General features: G+C 45.7%; 1 protein-coding gene across 1 annotated transcript in view; it reads left to right on the forward strand.

Moving 5' to 3' along the window:
* The window catches only part of BMERB1 (bMERB domain containing 1), a 147,356-nt gene that overhangs the window by 81,527 nt on the left and 42,137 nt on the right, over positions 1 to 23,692 (forward strand). The window contains exon 2 of the mRNA XM_040256804.1: positions 4,250 to 4,373. Coding sequence (XP_040112738.1) covers positions 4,250 to 4,373 — 124 coding nt within the window. The remainder of the gene's footprint in view (positions 1 to 4,249; positions 4,374 to 23,692) is intronic.

A 23,692-nucleotide genomic window follows, 5' to 3' on the forward strand; every position in this document is an offset into this window, starting at 1 on the left:
TTGACCACCTGATGTGAAGAACTGACTTATTAGAAAAGATCTGATGCTGGGAAAGATTGAAGGCAGAAGGAGAAGGGGATGACAGAGGATGAGATGGTTGGATGACATCACCGACTCAATGGACATGATTTTGAGCAAGCTCCGGGAGAGAGTGAAGGAGAGGGCTGCCTGGTGTGCTGCAGTCCATGGGGTCGCAAAGAGTGGGACACAACAACTGAACAACAACAACAGTGCCTGGCACAGAGAAAGCATTTGAATTGTTCCGTCCTGATTTGAACTCCAGGCTTTGCTCTTTTCTCCAGGGAAAAGAAAGCATCTATGAGCAGGACTTTTCAACAGAAGGATCAGTGCCATCCTCTGCCCCAAGTCAAAGCTAAATGTTCATCTCAGCACCTGGAGCCTGGCAGTGCCACCACCTCCATCCTCCCCCGAGGATGGAGGTAAAATGCCAATCCATGGGGTGTGATTAATCTTCTCTGTCCCACGCTTCACCCCAGGGTGTGTTGCCATTTTCAGCGTGTGTCCTGTGGAAATCAGGTTGCCCGTCTGAACCGCGATGGTTGAGAAATAAGGATACTCACATCTTTGGAATGGTTAACTATGCGTCTTTGCATCCATAGATTCATTTAGCTCTCACCCAGAGGCTGTATAATGTGGTGAAGGCATGTGGTTAGGGAGAAGAGAGAGAGGCTAGATTTGAATTCTGTCTGTAACATATTGGTTGCGTGATGTTGGCCAAGTCACTTTCCTTCTCTAAGCTTCAGATACATCCTCTATGAAATAGAGATTAAATGAGATTGTACATATAAAGCCTCCAGCACAGCTTAGCATATGATAGCTATTAAATCCCATTTTGTAAAGGAAGAACATGATACTAAGAAGTAAATAGGCTCACCGATGATCATGAACTGGTGATTGGCCTCAGTTCAAAGATCTTTAACTCTGGGCCCTGGTGGTCCAGTGGCTAAGACAAGGGGTCCAGGTTCAATCCCTTGTCAGGGAACTGGATCCCACATGCCGCAACCAAGAGTTCGAATGCTGCAAGTAAAGATTCGCATCCTGCAACTAAAAAAGAGAGAGAGAGAGATGGTGTGGCAAAGCGTGGGGATAACAAAGGTAATTGTAACTGTGCATCAAGCATAGCGTGTCTCTGTTAATTCAATCATCACAACAGCCAGGTTGGAAGGAGTTAGCAGATGCAGGGACTGTGATGTTGGCCTCAGAGTAAAGCAAGAACATTCCCTCCCCTGTGTCTCCTCTACCCATGAAGGGTCGTCAGACTATGGCATCCATTAAAACCCAGCCATTCACTCTGGAGATGTGGCCTAAGGCACCTCTTGGATGCACGCAGAGATTTATCTCTGAGAATGCTCATCCCAGCGCTGCTTCTAGTGGGGGAAATGGCAAACAACCTGAGTGTCTGGGGGTTGGTGAAGTGATTCATGACACAGCCACAAATAGCAAACCACACAGCCTTTCACACTGCTGCTGGGGAAGAGCATCCAAGGACGTGTGGAAACGCTCATGGAATGTTCAGTGAAGTGAGCAGGTAATAAAATGGTGAGACCCTAACTTTATATTACAAAACCAGACCTCCCTGATGGTATGTTTGTGTGTATACATATATATATATATATAGGGCTTCTCAGGTGATTCTAGTGGTAAAGAACCCACCTGCCAATGCAGGAGACATAAAATGAGATGCGGGTTCAATCCCTGGGTTGGAAAGATTCCTGGAGGAGAGCATGGCAACCCACTCCAGTATTCTTGCCTGGAGAATCCCATGGACAGAAGAGCCTGGAGGGAGACAGTCCAGAGGGTCGCAAAGAGTCAGACACAACTGAATGACTTAGTTTGTGCATGTGTGCATATGGATATACGCACATAACATCTTGAACTACTCACATCTTGATATGTGTTTTTGCACTCTTAAAAAAAATAATGCATGTGTTTATATATAACATTATACATATGAAATGCACATATATAAAACCATATGTGTCACCCTATATTTGCATACTACATGTATAATATATATAATCATGTAAATTACCATATGTATGCATTGGAAGAATGTACATAAAAAATTTAACATCAGTATATGAAGAGATATGTATATACATAGATCCACATACATGCATAATGTTATGGATTGAATGTTTATATCCCCCACAAATTCATATGTTGGAGCGCTAATCCCCAGTGAGGCTGATTTGGAGATGGGAAAGCTGTTGCTGTTGAATTGCTAAGTCCTATTCAACTCTTCACAACCCCATGGACTGCAGCACATCAGACTTCCCTGTACTTCACCATCTCCCGGAGCTTGCTCAAACTCATGTCTGTTGAGTCAGTGATGCCATCCAACCATCTCGTCCTCTGTCTCCTGCTTCTTCTTCTACCTTCAATCTTTCCCAGCATCAGGGTCTTTTCCAATGAGTCAGCTCTCTGCATCAGGTGGCCAAAGTATTGGAGCTTCTGCTTCAGCATCAATCCTTCCAAAGAATGTTCAAGGTTGATTTCCTTTAGGATTGACTGGTTTGATTGCCTTGCTGTCCAAGGGACCCTCAAGAGTCTTCTCCAGCACCACAGTTTAAAAGCATCAATTCTTTGGTGCTCAGAACTGAGATTAAATGAGGTCATTAAAAGTGGAGCCCTGGTCTCATAGGGTTAGTGTCTTTCTAAGAAGAGACACCAAAGAGTTCTCTCTGCATGCACACGAAGAGGCCATGTGAGTACAGTGAGAAGGTGGCCATTTACAAGCCAGGAAGAGAGTTTTCACCAGAAGCTCACCCTGCCAGACCTTGATCTGGAACTTCTAGCCTCCAAAACCATGAGAAAATAAATATCTATAGTTTAAGCTACACAGCTTCTGTTGTTTTGTTATGGTAGCCCTAGTGACCTAGTATACATGTATATATACATCGTTGTTCAGTCGCTAAGTTTTGTCTGACTCATTGCAACCCCAGGCTCCTCTGTCCTCCACTCTCTCCCAGAATTTTGCTCAAATTCATGTAGTAATTTCCTCCCGCTCTTCCCAGTAGCATTTTGGATACCTTCTTGACCTGGGGGCGCTCATCTTCCAGCATCATATCATTTTGCCTTTTCATACTTTTCATACCCCATGTCCATGGGGTTCTTCAGGCAAGAATACCACGTGCTCCAGTGGACCACATTTTGTCAGAACTCTTCACTATGACCCATCCATTTTGGGTGGCTCTGCACAGCATGGCTCGTAGCCTCCTTGAGTTACACAAGCCCCTTTGCCACAACAAGGGTGTGATCCATGAAGGGGGCGTGTTTACATAGGTACATGCAGATATATTTATATACAGGCATATATATGTAAGGGTTTCCCATCTGGTGCAGTTGGTAAAGAATCTGCCTGGCAATATAGGAGACATGAGTTTGATCCCTGAGTCGGGAAAATCCCCTGGAGCAGGAAATGGCAACCCACTCCAATAATCTTGCCTGGAAAATCCCATGAACAGAGGAGTCTGGCAAGTTACAGTCCATGGGGTCACAAAGAGTTGAACACAACTGAGAGCACAGACACATACACATATATAGTGTCTTTCTATATATTTGCTAATTATATGGTTCTATGTGTGTGTGGCCTATATGGTCTTATATTTTTTTGATATATGGCTTTACTTATATGACAATATGCATATATATAAACAATATAAGGTCAGAAGAATGTCCATCAAAATGTGGTTCCCTCTGAGCAGAGAGTTTGTAGGTGACTTTTTACCTCGTTCTTCTTTACTTATCTCTATTATCTGAATTTTCTACAACAAACTTGTATCATTTCATGTTACTATTACTTATATTACTTAGTATTCCTATAAGATAATTATTAATGGTATTGCTAAAAGTAATTATCACACCCGTTTTTCTGCCTAAAAACGCTGGTCTTGGAGACTGGGACAGGATGAATGGTCATAGTCAAAGGGACTCAGAAGCTGGGACCAGGCAGGAACTGCCAAGGGCACGTTATAACCTTGAACAGGTTTGGGTGACCCCCGCCTGAGCCTCCTCCTGCCTTGTAACAGGGTTCCCATGGAAACGTGCTTTCTAGTTTCTAAAGGGCCCATTCACAAATACAGACTTGCAACACTGGCAAAGATCCTTGTGCCTTCTTGGGGTGTGAAGGCCGCTGGAGCAAGGCGGGGACTGTCCCAAAGGGGATTCTTGAAAACCCATAGAGCCCTCGGGGTCTTGACGTCTGCATTTTGTATCTCCTGCACAGATCAGCTGGACATCATCTCCATGGCAGAGACAACCATGAGGCCAGAGGAGATCGAGCTGGAGATGGCGAAAATCCAGCGTCTCCGGGAAGTCTTGGTCCGACGGGAATCTGAGCTCAGGTTTATGTAAGTGCTTGAGGAAAGTGGCCAAGAAAAGGAAGGAGTGAGGAGGGGGAGGATGCCCAGGAACCTGACATTTACTGCATATAACTGTGTGCCAGGCACATTCTCACTGCTGCCTCGAGGAGTGGGTATCTATTCCTCTATGTCTTATTCCTGTGGGCTCAGTTGCTCAGTAGTGTCCTGCTCTTTGCAACCCCATGGACTGCAACCTGCTAGGCTCCTCTGTCCATGGAATTTTACAGGCAAGAAATACTGGACTGGCATTTTTTCCTCCAGAGGATCTTCCTAACCCAGGGGTTGAACCTGCATCCCTTTCATCTCCTGCATTGGCAGGTGGATTCTTTACCTCTCGTGCCCTCTGGGATGCCCTGTTTCTTAGTATATAACTGGTAGTCAATATAAAGCCCTATAAAAGATGATTAAATTACTGTCTGGGTCTTGCTTTTTTTTAAATTTTTCTATTTTTATTGTTTACATTCTCAAAGAGCATAAAACTTATATTTGGTTCTAAAATTATAATTAAGCTTCAGTTCTTATCTACAGATTTTTTTCCTAACATTAAAAACATATCACTAAGGGTGGGATGAATCGAGAGATTAGAATGGCATACATATACTGCCATGTGTAAAACAGATAGCTAGTTACTTTCACTTTTCACTTTCATGCACTGGAGAAGGAAATGGCAACCCACTCCAGTATTCTTGCCTGGAGAATCCCAGGGATGGGGGAGCCTGGTGGGCTGCCGTCTATGGGGTTGCGCGGAGTCGGACACGACTAGGGCAACTTAGCAGCAGCAGTGGGAACCTGCAGCATAGCAGGGGGCTCATCTCAGTGCTCTGTGGTGACCTAGTGGAGTGGGCTTAGGGGGAGGGAGGTCCACAAAGGAGGGGATATATGTCTACATATAACTGATTCATGCTGTTGTACAGCAGAAACTAACACAACATTGTAAAGCAACTATGCTGCTGCTGCTGCTAAGGCACTTCAGTCGTGTCTGACTCTGTGCGACCCCATAGATGGCAGCCCACCAGGCTCCACCATCCCTGGGATTCTCCAGGCAAGAACGCTGGAGTGGGTTGCCATTTCCTTCTCCAGTGCATGAAAGTGAAAAGTGAAAGTGAAGTCACTCAGTCCAACTCCTAGCAACCCCATGGACTGCAGCCTACCAGGCTCCTCCATCCATGGGATTTGCCCTCTGTATTAAAAAGACATAACCCAGTTTAAAAATGGGGAAAGTATCTGAAGCAATATCTCTCCAAAGAAGATACATGAATGGCTAACAAACACATGAACAGATGTTCATTTAGCCATCAGGCTATGCAAACCAAAACTACAGTGCAATACCACTTCACACCCACTAGAATGATTATAATAAAAAAGACAGATAATAAGAAGTGTTGGCAAGGATGTGGAGAGCAATTGGAACCCTCATACACTGCAGTAGAAATGTAAAGTGATGCACTGCTTTAGAAAACAATCTGGTGATTCTTCAAAAAGTTAAAGAATCACCCTACAACCCAGAAACTCCACTCTAAGTTTATACCCAAGAGAAATGAAAAGATATGTTCACACAAAAACTTACACACAAGAATGTTTATAGCAGCATTGTGTTTACAAATCCATGCAATGGGACATTATTTAGCAATAAAAAGAGAAGAAATATTGATTCATGATACAACATGGCAACTATACCCCAATTAGAAAAAAAATTACTAGCGTTGACAATATACTCCGCATGTTTTAAACGGAAAGGAGACAGAGAACGTGAGCTCGGCTTTAAAGTACTGAAGGGCTCTCTTCAGCCTGCAGGTGCTCAGAGGGGCCAAGGTTGCTTTTGCAACAATGGCTCTCACTGAGCATTTCCTGACCTTTGCATGTGTGTGTGTGTGCATGTTATCCCCACTTCTGGCACACACATGCCGAGTGCTCAGAGACATGATAGACCAACATGCAAGTTCCAGCCCTGGGCCAGGCCGGCATAAGCTCTTGACTTGTGACCTCACTAAATTTCCCCATCATGCTCATGAGTCTGATTGCTTAGAGACAAATGTCAACAGTAGACACTTGGATAAATCAAATTATCCAAAAGATACAGAAGGATGTCAGTGCTGTCAGGATATATTTCGGAGGCTCAGTGACATACTCCCAGGGAGGGGCTGGCTTCTTGGCCCCCAGAAGTCTTACTAGCAGCCTACAGACAGCGGTGGATAACAATGAGGGTTCTCCCCCCAAGCCCCGCCTTTAGAGTATGTAGCCTTGCCTGGAGGCACAGAATTTTATCGATCTCAGAGATGCACAGCAGACTCCAAGATGGCCAGGTAGAGATCATGGCCCACTCAGACCTGGACAAACACCTCATCCATCATCTGTGGCCTCCTGGGCTAAGAGGCTGGGTGTGGACCCTTCTGGAATTTGGTTTCCTGGTTCTTTCTCAAAGCCAGGCCTTCACACTGCTATAGGGTTTAAGGTGCAGGTGGGTCCTAGTCTTGTCTCCATTTTAGAGAAAGAATATGGAGGTCAGGAAGCAACAGTTAGCACTGGACATGGAGCAACAGACTGGTTCCAAATAGGAAAAGGAGTACATTAAGCCTGTATATTGTCACCCTGCTTATTTAACTTATATGCAGAGTACATCATGAGAAACGCTGGGCTGGAGGAAGCACAAGTTGGAATCAAGATTGCCAGGAGAAATATCAATAACCTCAGATATGCAGATGATACCACCCTTATGGCAGAAAGTGAAGAAGAACTAAATAGCCTGTTGATGAAAGTGAAAGAGGAGAGTGAAAAAGTTGGCTTAAAGCTCAACATTCAGAAAATGAAGATCATGGCATCCAGTCCCATCACTTCATGGCAAATAGATAGGGAAACAGTAGAAACAGTGCCTGACTTTATTTTTCTGGGCTCCAAAAATCACTGCAGATGGTGATTGCAGCCATGAAATTAAAAGACGCTTACTCCTTGGAAGAAAAGTTATGACCAACCTAGACAGCATATTAAAGAGCAGAGACATTACTTTGCCAACAAAGGTCCGTCTAGTCAAGGCTATGGTTTTTCCTGTGGTCATGTATGGATGTGAGATTTGGACTATAAAGAAAGCTGAGCGCCAAAGAATTGATGCTTTTGAACTGTGGTGTTGGAGAAGACTGTTGCGAGTCCCTTGGACTGCAAGGAGATCCAATCAGTCCATCCTAAAGATCAGTCCTGGGTGTTCATTGGAAGGACTGATGTTGAAGCTGAAACTCCAATACTTTGGCCACCTGATGCAAAGAGCTGACTCATTTGAAAAGACCCTGATGCTAGGAAAGATTGAGGGCAGGAGGAGAAGGGAACGACAGAGGATGAGATGATTGGATGGCATCACTGACTCGATGGACGTGAGTCTGAGTGAACTCCGGGAGTTGGTGATGGACAGGGAAGCCTGGTGTGCTGCGGTTCATGGGATCGCAAAGAGTTGGACACGACTGAGTGACTGAACTGAAATGAGCTGCAGGTTAAGAACCTGACCCAAGGTTGCTTTAGTTAATAAGTAGCTAAGGTAGGATGCAGTCTGAGTCCAGAGTTTTTATTAAGTGAGTGGATGAGTGAAGGAAGGAGGGAAAGAAGGAAGGAAGGAAAGAATGAAGGGAGAAAGGAAGCTCTGAATGTATTTCCCAAGATGATGCCTTAAAGAGTGTAAGCTCTTGAGGGCAGAGATCTGATCCATCTTCTCTGTTGAATTCTCCCAGAATCTTGAACAGTGCCCAGCACTTATTAGGCCAATTAGTATTCGATGAATGTGCAAAAATTGTTCTTTCTTTCACACTCCATCCTTACCCCAATAGCTTCCCTTCAAAACATACACACACACACACACACACACACAAGACCCCTTTGGATAGGATGTGGGGGAAGTAGAATTTTAGACCATACTAAGCATTTACAGGCTCAGGTGGGAAGCTCCAAGAGAGAGGAATATAACAGCCCTTGACTGAAATGGCCCCAATAACTGTAGCTGTAATAACCAGGACAAGATTGGTTTTGTCACACCTGCTCAGAAGTAATCAAGTTACTACCCTCCGCTCCCCTGGAGTCTGTGTGAGTCAAATCCTATTTCATGGCGGAGGGTGTCTTCTCACCTTACTGTCTCCCGCTGTGCTGACTCTCTCTAAAGGTCTAAAGGCTGCTGTCCAACACCCCTGAGGAAGAGCATTGTCCCTTCATGGGTTTCCGTTTTCTCTCCGCGTCTTGCCCTCTCCTCTGGGACTCACAGCTTCTGCCAGTTCTGCCTCCGTGTCCCTCCCCGGGAACTAGCATGAATTCACAGGAAGTGGGCTCGGGATCATACTGGCTCTCTCCTGTCCTTGTCTGTGTCCCTGGGCACACGACAGTTTTCAAAAGAGCTGCTGTTTACCTCGGGTACTGATATACTGCACACGTGCTATGTACATTGTACACATTTGCTCACTTATTTCAACTTTTTGAATCATAAACCCACCCTGAGGGAGTGGATTCTATTCCTTCTGCTTCACTGATGAGAAAACGGCAATTATAGAGGTGAAATAAATTTTTCAAGGTCACCAGCTTGTAGAGGTGGAACTGGGATTTGAACTCAAGGGGACAGAGCCCTGAACCCTAAGTTAGCCTCTTACTTATTCCCAGCAGAAGGACACCTTTTCTCTTCTCCTCACTCGTCTAGAATGCAAAGACAGACTCCTGCTGGGAGGTCCCCAATCCCACAGTCCCACATTGGGTGTCACCTTGTTCTGCCGTCTTGAATGCAATTGGGTAAAAACAGAAATGTTTCTGATGCATCAGGCTTTGGACTTTTTCATAGCCTTTCTCTGGAGAGAAGTGATTTATTTGAAACCTAAAATGAGCTCCAACTTAGTCAAGGTTTTCAAGCCAACCTGCTGGGAATTTGCAGTAGTGCCCTGTTCCTCTAAGGGTCCTCGGGGACCACAAGAATCAACATTTAAAGAACCCTCACTGAGGGTAAGGCCTTTGTGGAGCTCTATGCACACATTATAATACAACCTATAAGAGTGCTTGCTAGTGGAAGGACCAGTCAGGTGCGCCCCCAGCATACCTGCTCACCCTAAATAAGGCTCACGAGGTCAGGTTCAGAGAAGGGCTTTGAGTGACCAGCAGGCACGTGTCTCCACCACACACCGGGTGTAGCTGCTCTGAATCTTTTTCCTTTCACTGGTCTCCTGCTTCCCAAGTTTAGAGATCCCCCTCTTGAAATCTGGCAATTTTATGAGCTTCATTTGAAAGAGGCAATAAACGCCTCAGTATCACAAAAACGCCTCTTTAATTGGTGGCAAATGTCCAGGAGGTGAAACTTGAAGCCTCCTTTGTTCCACTTTTGACCCCCGATGCCACCCACCTGCCATTCCCTCCCGCTGCGGCCCCATCCCATGCTTCTCCCCATCCTGGCCTGCGGAGGCTGTCGACAACCCCAGACTCATTTTCTCACCCTTCATTCCAGCACTGACTCACACCATTAGCTTTGCATAACTCCTCCTGCAGCCCCTGCCGGCCCGCCTCAGCCCTTCTGCATCACCTCTGCAAGCCTGGTCCTGCTGTTTATCTGGGTTTCAGATAATCAAGTATCTTCGGAGGTGAGGGAGGGGGCGGTTATCTTCATTTTACACTGTGCTCTGGGCAGCAGTATCTTCTAATTAATAAGAGTCAGAGCTGCAGCGGGCAGCAGAGATGGGTGTGTGAAGGATAGATTTCAGGAGCACAGTCCTTGAGTTCCAGTATCTCCAGACTCTGGGCTTGGACCCCAGTAACTTTGTTTTAGTAGGGACTGAGCAGAAATAGAGACACAGACGTAGAGAACAAATGTGTGGATACCAGGGGGAAAAGGAGGGGGCGGGATGAATTGGGAGATTGAGATTGACATATATATGTTATTGATACTATGTATAAAATAGACAATGAGAACCTATTTATTGCACAGGGAATTCTACTCAGTGCTCTATGGTGATCTAAATGGGAAGAAAGTCCAAAAAAGAGGGGATGTACGTATAGGTGTAGCTGATTCACTTTACTGTATGGTAGAAATTAACACAACGTTGTAAAGCAACTGTTGCTGTTGTTCAATCGTTCACTTGTGTCCAACTCTTTGCAACCCCATGGACTACAGCATGCCAGGCTTCCCTGTCCTTCACTAACTCCTGGGATTTGCTTAAACTCATGTCCATTAAGTTGGTGATGCTATCTAACCATCTCATCCTCTGCCACCCTCTTCTCCTTTTGCCCTCAATCTTTCCCAGCATCAGGGTCTTTTCCAGTGAGCTGGCTCTTCACGTCAGGTGGCCAAAGGACTGGAGCTTCAACGTCAGCATCAGTCCTTCCAGCAAATATTCAGGGTCCATTTCCTGTGAAGCAACTATACTCCAATAAAAGTTAAAAAAAAAATAATAGAAGAGCCAAGTGTGGTTAAGCAGTCGGGCCCTAGAACCTGGAAGAGATTCAGGGTATGGTGGTAGAGGGTTCATGAGTTGTAAACAGCAGGTTTTCAAACACTTGCTGTGTTGGGCAGTGCTTTCCTCACTACAGCTTAATCGACATACAGCATCCTTCCTGCCCTTCTTATAGATGAGGAAACTAATGCACAGAGAGGTCAAGTATTGCCCAGGGTTGTTCAGCGTCCATGAAACAGCAGTGATATAACCCAGCACTCTGAGTCCAGAGTCCATGATTTCAACCATCAAGCTGTAGGGTCTCTCAGATGGTTTTGAACCCCAGGTCTATTTCTTGTTGACTCTGGGGACTGGAGCAAATCTTGCCCTATTCCAGCCTCAGTTTTCCCCTCTGGTCAATGGCGTGTTGATGCTTCCCTGACAGCATTGTCACAAGGGATGGAAAGAGAGGACACGTGAAAGTAGGTGACTCTTCCTAGGTTACAAGCAAACCAACATTCCCTTCCCTCCTCTAACTGTTAATACCATGCCTTGAGGGAAAAGGATCAAGGCTGCTTAGTTATCTCCAGAGAAGACCCAGAAAACCACCTCTCTCCCCTAAGATCTGGGAATGGCTCTTACGCATCAAGTCCAACTCTGCTCTGGGGATTTGACTTTATTATTGTTGTTATTTTTAAAAATTTTGATACACCTGCCTCCTTTTTACCTTTAATGAGCTGATAATTCTGAAGCCTGTTAGGAAAAGCTTCAAGCCAAAGGCAAAATGAAGCATGTGCGTTTATGTAACTTGACACTTCTCAGCCACGTTTGGCAGTTCTGCGTCACTCTGGTTGCACCCTGGGTTTTAAATAGCATCTCCTAAGAACAGGTCACCGTTGCTGGAGCCACTGTACATATCAGGTGGTGGGAAGAGATGCCTTTAATTGCAGAAGATCTAAAAAGCAATTTGACTTGGACAAAATATACCAGACTGTGAGGAGCTGGGGAAGGAAAAAGGCAGGAGGCCTTAAGGGAAGATGAAAAAAGATGAGGAAAGAGGATGGAGGGTGAGTGTTCCAGGTGAGACCTCTGAACAGAAGGACCCTCCTGAATTCCTAATTGTAGGGGAGGTAGGGATGAGGGTAGGGACCTGGCTGATCAAATAGAGAAAAAATATCCCCCATTGGACAGGCGTCTGCTGCTTCTTGTTGCCTCTCAAAGTCAGAACAATCTTTGGGAAAGGAAGATCTCTCTGGGTGCTTTGATTGTCTTACCATAAAGGGTTTCATGCCCTTGGCCCCGAGGATCTCCCCTGGGCTCTGCTGAGCTGGGAAGGGGAACCCTGTATTAGGTTCTTATGCTGGTTACTTTTATGTGTCAACTTGACAGGGCTCTGAGGCACCCAGATACTTGTTTAGACATAATTTGGGGTGTGCCTGTGAGGATATTTCTGGATGAAATTAACATTTGAACCCACAGACTAGACTCAATAGAAAATACCCTGATGCTGGGAAAGGCAGGAGGAGGAGGATGACAGAGGAAGAGATGGTTGGATGGCATCACTGACTCGATGGACATGAGTTTGAGCAAACTCTGGGAGTTGGTGATGGACAGGGAAGCCTGGTGTGCTGCAGTCCATGGGGTCACAAAGAGCTCTATCCAGCCTAGAGCTGTTGTGTATAATTGGGTATGCACGAGCCCCGTGTGACTATTTCAATTTAAATTACTGTGTGCTGTGCTGTGCTTAGTCGTGTCCGATATTTTGCGACCCTACGGACTGCAGCCCACCAGACTCCTTTGCCCATGGGATTCTCCAGGCAAGAATACTGGAGTGGGTTGCCATGCCCTCCTCCAGGGGGTCTTCCCAACCCAGGAATCGAACCCAGGTCTCCTGAGCCACCAGGGAAGCCCCAACTAAATTAGTTACAATTAAATAAAACTCAAAACACAGTCCTTCAGTGGTGTTAGCTACATTTCAAACGCTCCTTAGTCAATTCTGGCTAACGGCTATCCTAGTAGAAAGCTGTTCATCACCCTCGTCACGTCTCAACACGTAAGCATCAGGAAGCATATTCCAGAATGTTCACATCAGTCTGCTCCCACCCCATCTCCCCACTTCTCATCTTCATCAATTCTCCCCCTGTGGCCCCCACTTCTGCTCTCCACGGACCTCCTTTCAGTCCCTCCTCTTCCATGGCCACCTTCATCCAGGCTGTTCCTTCTATCTAGACACCCCCTCCTTCCCGCTCCTGCCTGGTTAACTCTCCCCCTTTCCCCATGGCTCAGATTCAGGGTCATTTCCTAGGGGAAGCCTTCCCAGCACTTTCCAGTCTGGGTCCCATCCTGTCCCAGTCACCAAGGTCTTTTTTCCTCCATTTATAAATCTGTGCTTATCAATGCAAGTCTGTGTTCCCCATCTCTCTCCTGCTCACCTCAGCCTTGATGAGGATACAGGCTGAGCCATTTAGACTCCTCACAGTGTAGGCAGCACCCAACACGTGGCCCATCTCAGGGCAGGTGCTCCGTGAGTATATACCTAATAAATGAGCAAGGGCTTGACTTGCCTTCTTTTTTAGTGCCTGCCTCATTTCCAGTGGTTCCATGCACAGTATTCCTACAGAGGGAGACCTTGGTGCAGCAGCTTGCAGTGTACTTTATGAAGTGTATGAGTTTCCTGTGGCTGCTGTAACAAGCTATACAAAGTTGGTGACTTAGCACCCGGGGGACTTCCTGGTGGGCCAGTGGTCAGGGCTTTGCACTTTCACAGCCCAGGGCCTGGGTTCCATCCCTGATCAGGTAGTTAAGACCCTGCAAGCCATATGGCGAGGCAAAAGAAACAAACACCTCCACACCTATTCTCTTGTTATTCTAGAGACCAGAAGTTGGCAGTGGGTTTCTGCCATCAAAGTGTTGGTGGGGCCAAGCTTCTCCTGGAGATTCATTTTCCAAGGGGAGGATCCTTTTCCAAGCTCTTTCCCACTTCCAGAGCCTCATGTCTTACGCTCCCTTCTTGTTGTCCCTTCCTCCATCTTCAAAGACCACAAGTGGTACCGTCCAATCTCTGCTGGCATCAGCCTACCTGTATAATCCAAGATAACCTACCCCTCCCAAGATCCCTAATTGAATCACACCTGCAGAGTCCCACTTGCCATCTAGGGTAACGTGTTAAGTCCTGGGAGTTAGGGAGGGACATTGTTCAGCTGACTAGCTTAAGAGACTGTGGCAATTCATTTAAGGGCCAAGTGCAGAGCTGGCCCCCCAGGGTGGCAGCAACAGTGACAAGGGATGTCCATGGCAAGGTCGAGCTGAGGGGAAGACAGCATACACCACATGGAGAACCTGTGTTGCTTCATCTGATGCTGAGTGTTCATCATTCTTTGAAATCTCCCAAGGAAAAAGCATCTTATGAGACAGAGCAAGCGTACAGGCTCCGTCACGCGTGCCTGACAGCGCAGGGTTTTCCCCGCTCTTTGCTTGTCTCTGGAAAACTGCTGATGTGAGTGGCAACTGGGGTTGAGAGGTGGTTGTCCGTATTACTTGATGATCTCAATTGAGGACTCGGCTCTTTGCTCTGCACTTAGCCCCAAATCAGATAATGCTTGCCTGCGCCTCATTTCTCTTCAGATAAGGACCAGCCCCCTGTTGACATCTTCAGGACAGGCTGCTCAAAAGAGAAACAGGAAGCAAAAAAATGCAGACCCCTTAGTAGATTTGCCTTCGTGTGTTGGGTCTACACAGCATAGCCACTCATTTTGTGTATGTCTTTTATTGAGTTTGTTACAGTATTGCTTCTGTTTTGTGTTTTGGCTTTTTAGCCAGGAGGCATGTGGGATCTTAGCTACCCGATTGAACCTACATCCCCTGCAATGGAAGGTGAGGTCTTAACCACTGGTCCGCTAGGGACGTCGCCATCAGTTCAGTTCAGTTCAGTTCAGTCGCTCAGTCGTGTCCGACTCTTTGCAACCCCATGAATCGCAGCACGCCAGGCCTCCCTGTCCATCACCAACTCCCGGAGTTCACTCAGACTCACGTCCATCGAGTCTGTGATGCCATCCAGCCATCTCATCCTCGGTTGTCCCCTTCTCCTCCTGCCCCCAATCCCTCCCAGCCTCAGAGTCTCTTCCAATGAGTCAACTCTTCACATGAGGTGGCCAAAGTACTGGAGTTACAGCTTTAGCATCGTTCCTTCCAAAGAAATCCCAGGGTTGATCTCCTACTGGTTGGATCTCCTTGCAGTCCAAGGGACTGAACCGTGAACTCCCTGATGTTCAAGCTGGTTTTAGAAAAGGCAGAGGAACCAGAGATCAAATTGCCAACATCCGCTGGATCATCAAAAAAGCAAGAGAGTTCCAGAAAAACATCTATTTCTGCTTTTTTGACTATGCCAAAGCCTTTGACTGTGTGGGTCACAATAAACTGTGGAAAATTCTTCAAGAGATGGGAATACCAGACCACTTGACCTGCTTCTTGAGAAATCTGTATGCACCTCAGGAAGCAACAGTTAGAACTGGACATGGAACAACAGACTGGTTCCAAATAGGAAAAGGAGTACGTCAAGGCTGTATATTGTCACCCTGCTTATTTAACTTCTATGCAGAGTACATCATGAGAAGTGCTGGGCTGGAAGAAACACAAGCTGGAATCAAGATTGCCGAGAGAAATATCCATAACCTCAGATATGCAGATGACACCACCCTTATGGCAGAAATTGAAGAGGAGCTAAAAAGCCTCTTGATGAAAGTGAAACAGGAGAGTGAAAAAGTTGGCTTAAAGCTCAACATTCAGAAAACGAAGATCCATAGCTACTCATTAAGACAGTATCCTGATTTATATCTTTTGTTTTGTTTAATTGGCTGCTAGTCATTGAGTGATCAGTTACATAGATCTTTCCTCTTGGAATTCTGGCCTGGAACTCTTGTCCTTCTGTCCTCAGCCCCCTAAACTCCTCAGGGGTTTCAAACTGCAGCCATGAAATTAAAAGACGCTTACTCCTTGGAAGGAAAGTTATGACCAACCTAGATAGCATATTGAAAAGCAGAGACATTACTTTGCCAACAAAGATCTGTCTAGTCAAGGCTATGGTTTTTCCAGTGGTCATGTATGGATTTGAGAGTTGGACTGTGAAGAAAGCTGAGCGCCAAAGAATTGATGCTTTTGAACTGTGGTGTTGGAGAAGACTGTTGAGAGTCCCTTGGACTGCAAGGAGATCCAACAAATCCATTCTAAAGGAGATTAGCCCTGGGTGTTCTTTGGAAGGAATGATGCTGAGGCTGAAACTCCAGTACTTTGGCCACCTCATGTGAAGAGTTGACTCATTGGAAAAGACTCTGATGCTGGGAGGGATTGGGGGCAGGAGGAGAAGGGGACGACAGAGGATGAGATGGCTGGATGGCATCACCGACTCGATGGACATAAGTTTGAGTGAACTCCGGGAGTTGGTGATGGACAAGGAGGCCTGGCGTGCTGCGGTTCATGGGGTCACAAAGAGTTGGACACGACTGAGCAACTAAACTGAAATGAACTAAGACCCTCCCAGTTTGGGTCTTGCCAGAGGAGAGGCAGCCTGTTTGATTGTTTGTTTTCATTACCAAATGTCTTGCTTCTTTGACAGTTATTTTCTGATAAAAGGAAAGGCGTGTAATTTTCTCTAGATGATATTACACCTACATTTGAATTCTAACTGCCATTTGTATGCTGTGCAATCTTGAACAGATCCCTTAACCTCTCTGAGCCTTGGCTAACTCATTCATCAAATGGAGATGCAGCTAACCTCTCCTAGGGTGATTTTGAGGAGTAAAAGCGATCATGTTATTAAGTGTCCCCCCACAATATACATGCTCATTAAATGTTACTTTCCTTTCCTTCAGGAAGAAAGTGAGTTTGGAAATGAACAGATGCTTGGTAAGAGCAGTCATCCGGCTCATGTGCTTGGCTTTTAGTAGTAGCCTATTTATTTTGAAGAGGGGGCACAGGAGAAGGGAGGAGATTGGAGGGTGGAATGAAGGTCTCTTCCTTGATAGGAAGGTACATACAGACTGGAGAGGAGTTGATGCAGGGCATCTGAGATCCATTTTGAAACATCTGAAGGACTGTCACGTGGAGGAGCGAGTTGGTTTCTTCTTTGTGGAACTAGAATCACAAATGCTGCAGAGAATCCAGTTAACCATCCCAGCATAAGAGGGGCCTTAGCAAATACTTGGAATTACAAACGTTGGAACCTTGGGAGGTCATGAGTTTCCATACATAGGGATATCCAAGCACTTATTTATTCCTTCCTTTATTCAGTAAGCACATGCAGTGAATAATACATATGAGGACTTGCCCTAACAGTCCAGGGGAGGAGAGACGATCTGGAGATGTCCAGAGTAAAAGATGGAAGCTTTAGATGGTTGAAGGGGTGGAGTAGCAGGTGCTGAGATGCTGTGACCAATTCTCAATGCTGTCATTACTAATTCATCTTAATGAAGCTTGAGCATATACATGTGCCAGGCACAATGTTAAATTTTTTCAATGGATCACTGGTTTTCATTTTCATAGCAACCTGATGAGGCAGGTACTAATGAGTCACATTTTACAAATGAGGAGATTAAGCTAAGAATGAGGAGGGTTGAGATTCTAGCTTAACTCAGAGCTGGCTGTTCAGGAAGCACCAGTGGTTGCCTCCCAGCCCCACTGCCCCTCCTTAGAGAATCAGCTCTGCATGTGGGAGGTTCTGGCCTCTCCCTACTCCCCTCCTCCAGGCCAGAGCTAATTGATCCAGATTGGCTTAGCCTGGGCCAATCAGAGTCTCTCTCCTGGAATACAGAGACTGGACCAGTTAGGTGATGAAAGTGAACAAAAGTGCTAGTCATTCTGTGTCCGACTCTTTGTGACCCCATGGACTCTAGTCCTCCACGCTCCTCTGTCCATGGGATTCTCCAACAAGAATACTGGAGTGGGTTGCCATTCCCTTCTCCAGGGGATCTTCCCGACCCAGGGATCGAACCCAGCTCTTCTGAGTGGCAGGGAGATTCTTTACTGTCTGAGCCACTGGGGAAGCCTTTTTGTGGTTAGGTGATGGGAGATTTGCAAACCAAAGACTGTGGATGAGTAGAGAAAACCATACTTTGGTGGGAAAGACAGCACCACTGCCTTATTAAGAGCAGCAAACAAGGGAGACTAGGGTCCCCAAAAGCAGAGAATGAACTTGGCCATGACATTCCCATTCTGCTCTTCAGGCTGCCCTGCTGAACTGGATCTGCGTAAGATGCCACATCTACCCTGGGTACCTAATCTCCAGACCCTTGGAGAAGTACCTCCCACCCATGATGCCACAGCCTGGGGAAAACCAAAATCCATGACAGTGGTCTCTGAATCCCTAGCAGGTTCCCTCTTCTATCCTCTCTGCCCCTGGGCTTGGTTCTACACCACCATCTGTGTAGATGTGCAATGCAGATGCTTCAGTTTCCATAGCAACAAATCAAAACAAAGCCCTGTGATACTCCCACAGGTCATCAGAGGAGTTGTAGAGCTAAGGCTCACAGAAGGGGTGGCACCGAGCTCTTTACAAACTATTTAAAAATCCACATTTTATATTCCTGGCTAATAAGGTATTTTTCATCAGCCTGCCCGAGGCAGTTCTTTTTCTTGAGCCAGTCTCATCTCCTCCCTCCATCCCAAGTAAGACACATGCCTCTTCCTGCCCCACGAAGAGCAATTTCGTGCTCTTCTGAGAAGCCATGGCACCAAAAGGTGCCTGGGCTCTTGGGAACACTACCCCAAGAGTTTGTCAAACTATGATTCCCAGAAAAAACATTTCCTCCCTAAGAGGAATTTGGGTACCAGCTATTAAGGTGTTAACATTCCCCTAATTTCTGACACCTTTACTGAACTATCTTTATGGAAAATGTAACTATGCTAAGACCTCTACTTCAGAATCGCTTTTCCTGTATGGTTCCAAGTAAAAGGTGGGAGACAAAATAGATAATTGATGAGAACTGACTGTAGAGCACAGGGAACTCTACTCAGCGCTCTCTGGTGACCCAAAATGGGAAGGAAGTCCAAGGAAGAGTAGCTATGTGTATGCGCATGGCTGATTCACTTTGCTCTACGGCAGAAAATAACACAGCACTGTAAAGCAACTATACTCCAGAAAAAAAAAAGAATTACAGTAATCATTATGATTAATATTGTGATACTAAATAAAAAAGTTGTGCATTATAAAGAAAAAAGAAACTAAATCTAAAAGCACTTAGAACAGTACTCTCCAGACTTGGTATAAAGTTTGCAATGAATGTTAGCTATAATCATGAAAAACTAAAAATAAAAATGCAAGATTCCGGGAGGCAGAAGGGAAGCAGCAGTGTTGACCCTTTGAGGGTGGCCATGGTTAGAGCGTGAAGGTAGTTCCGGCTCAACCTCACTGTCCACTGCTTCCTGTCTAGCTTGTCTTCCGGGCTGCCTGACCTGCTGGCCAAACATGGCCCCATGTCTTCTAGACACCGGACATACAAGGCGACAGACGGTGCATAGACCTGCCCCTCTCTGCAGCCCTACCGTAACCAGACGCATGCGCCTGACCTCTCAGAAGGGCAGCCCTGCGTCTCCTCTGGTCCTCACCTTCCCTCCCCTGACCTCCACCTCACCGGCTGCTCCCAGGATTGTGGCCAATCTAATTCCTATAATCATCCCTTGCCCCGCAACTCATGGTGGTTCTGCTTCCCCAGTTGAGCGTTGATGCCCATCAAGAGGGCTTCCCTGCTGGCTTAGTGGTAAAGAATTCGCCTGCCCATGCAGGAGACACAAGTTCGATCCCTGATCCAGGAAGATTCCATGTGCCGTGGCACACCTACGCCCCTGTGCCGCAACTGTTGAACGTGCTCTCTGGAGCCCGGGAACAGAAACGACTGAGCCCACGTGCTGCAACTCCTGAAGCCTGCCAGCTACATACCCCTTGCTCTGCAGCCAGGGGAGCCACCGCAACGAGAAGCCCACGCTCCACAACCAGAGAGCAGCCCCCACTTGCCGCAGCTAGAGAAAGCCTGTGCGCAGCAACACAGACTCAGCCCAGCCAAAAACAAATAAATAAAATCGTTTTCTAAGAAAAGAGACACATCAAGAAGCTTTACAGAAGCAGCCAGCGGCCAGAGGCCGTGAAACTTGTCTTGCTCTAGGCTGGCGATTCTCCTCAAAATCACTGGCTCAACCTTGACTCACCCAGAGCCAAGGAATCCCTTGGAGAGCTTTAGAGAAGATGCTGATACCTGGGTCTTACTTCCAGATTCGGAGTTAATCAGTCCAGAGTGTGGCTTGGCCATTGAAAGTTTGAAAACACTTTGGATGGTTCTCCCCATACCTTCCATATATGTTCCTCACCTCTTCCCTGAATGAAATAGAACCCAAGTGTCTGTCAGCTGCTTGCAGATGACTCATTTTGCTTTCTTGCCAATTTTTTAATGATGAAATTGAGTGAAGGTATAAAATGTGCCTGTGTTGGCACAGCAATAAGTACCTCTCTCTCCTGTAGCTTAGCTCATGATCAGAATCAAAATGAAATGTATGTTTGTGGTCTCCCAGGGTGTCCGAGAATTCCGATGCCATCTGTTGTCCTCATCATCACATCCACTATAGAAGTTCATTGATTAAGACTTTAATTGAAAGCGGTACTGTGTTTATCAAGAAATTTACATTTATAAGCTTTCTAAAGGCACATAAGCAGAAGCAGAATTTATAATCACTCAGTAATGATCACTTTCAATTCATTCCATTGACCACCTGTCTTCAACCACTAAAAACCAACACAGGGTCTCTTTTTTAATTTTAAGAAATCACATGAGTAATCCGAGAGTTTTCTGAACTTCTTTACTGAACTGTGAGGGATTCTGGGATTTAAGGGTATTAACTGTTTAAGAGAAGGGGGCAACAGAGGATGAGATGGTTGGATGGCATCGCTGACTCAATGAACATGAGTTTGAGCAAACTGCAGGAGATGGTGAAGGACAGGAAAGCCTGGTGTGCTGCAGTCTGTAGGGTTGCAAAGAGTCGGACACGACTGATTGGCTGAGCACAGGCACAAAGTGAGATCTATGTTTCACTTTGAAAGCAACACTTTAGAAAAGCCTGAATAGACAAGCATTTTAGCCTGATTTGAACTATGCCAGCTGATAGCAAGGGACGTCTGCATCGTCCTTCCCCCTTAAAGTTGGTGATTATCTGTGGCTGTCCCACTGTCTCTGAGTACTAACACTGCCCCTTAGGCCACTATAAATGGCCTTGAACTGTTCTGGAGGAAAAACTCCATCTGCTCCTAGAACGATTTAGAGTAGGTCTGCTTGGTGCTCTGGTGATTAAATCCAGGGATCCTTGCCCATGGTTTCATTAACTGCCTGGAGGAGTAAGCCTTCTGGCCATCTGTCGTCTGCCTTGACTCTGTTATCTCTGCTTGCTCCCCCGACAAAGTTAACCTGAGCCAGGGCATTCTCAAGCGATCAGCAGCACTGGATTTGGAGATGGAAGCTGGGTTGAGATCTTGGCTGTGGGACTTTGATTCATTTGGTCCAGTTTTTCCCTAGGTAGGGTACCTGTTGGAATGACTTTAGGTAATATTTAAGAAAGCTTTAAGAATTTATTGTCATGTCTTTTAAAAAGGAAAAATATTGGTTCTTCTGTTTATGGTGCTGTAAAAATTTTATACTAAAGTTTTCTAATGTTAAAAATTAAAAAATGATACCAATGAACCTGGGCTTCCCAAGTGGCTCAGGTGGTAAAGAATGCCTGCAATGCAGGAGATGCGAATTCGATCCCTGGTTGGGAAGATCCTCTGGAGGAAGAAATGGCAACCCACCCCAGTATTCTTGCCTGGAGAATCCCCATGGACAGAGGAGCCTAGCAGGCTACAGTCTATAGACTCAAAGAATCGGACACGACTGAAATGACTGAGCTCACACACACACACACACACACACACACACTGTAGCTGCGTTGGAGGATTACCATTGGTGTGTGTTAGGATTCTTCAACAACGGGACCCCGTAAATACAGACTGACTTAGGTCTGGATGTGTGATTTGGGCCCAGCCGCTGGGCCAGCCTCTATTTTGTGGATTCTGATATAGGAATTAACTTTATCACTCTTTCTGACACCTAATATGTGTCAGTCTTACACATCAGTTTTCCAGTTCTCTTAACACCAACTGGATATCCAATAATCCAATTACATGCTGACCTGGAGTTCAGATCTGATCCCACCACTGAAAGGGCTCCGTCGCACATGACAGCCTTTAGATGCCTGTCACAAGTCCCAGGCCAGCCACACTTCTGCCCAGCCAACTACAGATTTGGGGGTTTCTATGACCCTCCCACACATACACACAAGGTTTGATCATTTGCTGGAATGATTCATGGAACTCAGGAAAACATTTTACTTCTATTTACAGGTTTATTATAAAAGCTACAAAAAAATAAGAAAATAAAGGCTACAATTTTAGAAGAGCCAAATGAAGGAGCTCCATTTGGGCAACGTGTAGGGGGAGGGGTGAGCATGAAGAACTTCCACTCCCTTGTGGGCACACTTTCGCAGCAGATCACTGTGTCCCCTAAACCAGAACCCCCACAAATCTCACTGTTTAAGAGTTTTTTAAAAATTTATTCTTATTCGGAGGCTAATTGCTTTACAATATTGTGTTGGTTTCTGCCATACAACGTGAATCAGGCGTAAGTGTACATGTGCCAGAGTTTCTATAACTCAATCTGCATCCCACCTCTTCTCTCCAGAGATGGGGGGCGTGGGGATGGAAGCACCCACCTTCTAATCCTGTGTTTGGTCTTCCTGGTTGTTACCTGAAAAACTGAGTTCTCCTCTTGGTGGGTGTCAGGCTGAAACTGTGTGGCTCAGATGAAAAGACCAGAAACTCATGGTCTTTTAATTGAGATTAGACACCTGGTTTCAGGACTTAATGAAACTCAGGTTCTTAATATCTCATTGCAGAAAGAATTCAGTGAGAGACAAAATGGTAGGTAAGAAGTGGATTTATTTAGAGAGAAATGAACTTCACAGAGTGTGGGACCTCTTGGAAGGCTAGAGGCATCAGGGTACGGGGTTGTCAGTTTTTTTAGGAGTGGGTAAAGTCCGTGAACTTCCAGATGTTCAAGCTGGTTTTAGAAAAGGCAGAGGAACCAGAGATCAAATTGCCAACATCTACTGGATCATGGAAAAGGCAAGAGAATTCCAGAAAAACATCTATTTCTGCTTTTTTGACTATGCCAAAGCCTTTGACTAGGTGGATCACAATAAACTGTGGAAAATTCTGAAAGAGATGGGAATACCAGACCACCTGACCTGCCTCTTGAGAAACCTATATGCAGGTCAGGAAGCAGCAGTTAGAACTGGATGTGGAACAACAGACTGGTTCCAAATAGGAAAAGGAGTATGTCAAGGCTGTATATTGTCACCCTGCTTATTTAACTTCTATGCATCATGAAAAACGCTGGACTGGAAGAAATACAAGCTGGAATCAAGACTGCCGGGAGAAACATCAATAACCTCAGATATGCAGATGACACCACCCTTATGGCAGAAAGTGAAGAGGTACTCAAAAGCCTCTTGATGAAAGTGAAAGAGAAGAGTGAAAAAGTTGGCTTAAAGCTCAACATTCAGAAAACGAAGATCATGGCATCTGGTCCCATCACTTCATGGGAAATAGATGGGGAAACAGGGGAAACAGTGTCAGACTTTATTTTTGGGGGTCCAAAATCACTACAGATGGTGATTGCAGCCATGAAATTAAAAGATGCTTACTCCTTGGAAGGAAAGTTATGACCAACCTAGATAGCATATTGAAAAGCAGAGACATTACTTTGCCAACAAAGGTCTTCTAGTCAAGGCTATGGTTTTACCAGTAGTTATGTATGGATGTGAGAGTTGGACTTTGAAGAAAGGTGAGCGTTGAAGAAT

Source organism: Oryx dammah, unplaced genomic scaffold (genome assembly GCF_014754425.2).
Source record: "Oryx dammah isolate SB20612 unplaced genomic scaffold, SCBI_Odam_1.1 HiC_scaffold_2, whole genome shotgun sequence".
In the NCBI taxonomy this organism is placed as follows: domain Eukaryota; kingdom Metazoa; phylum Chordata; class Mammalia; order Artiodactyla; family Bovidae; genus Oryx; species Oryx dammah.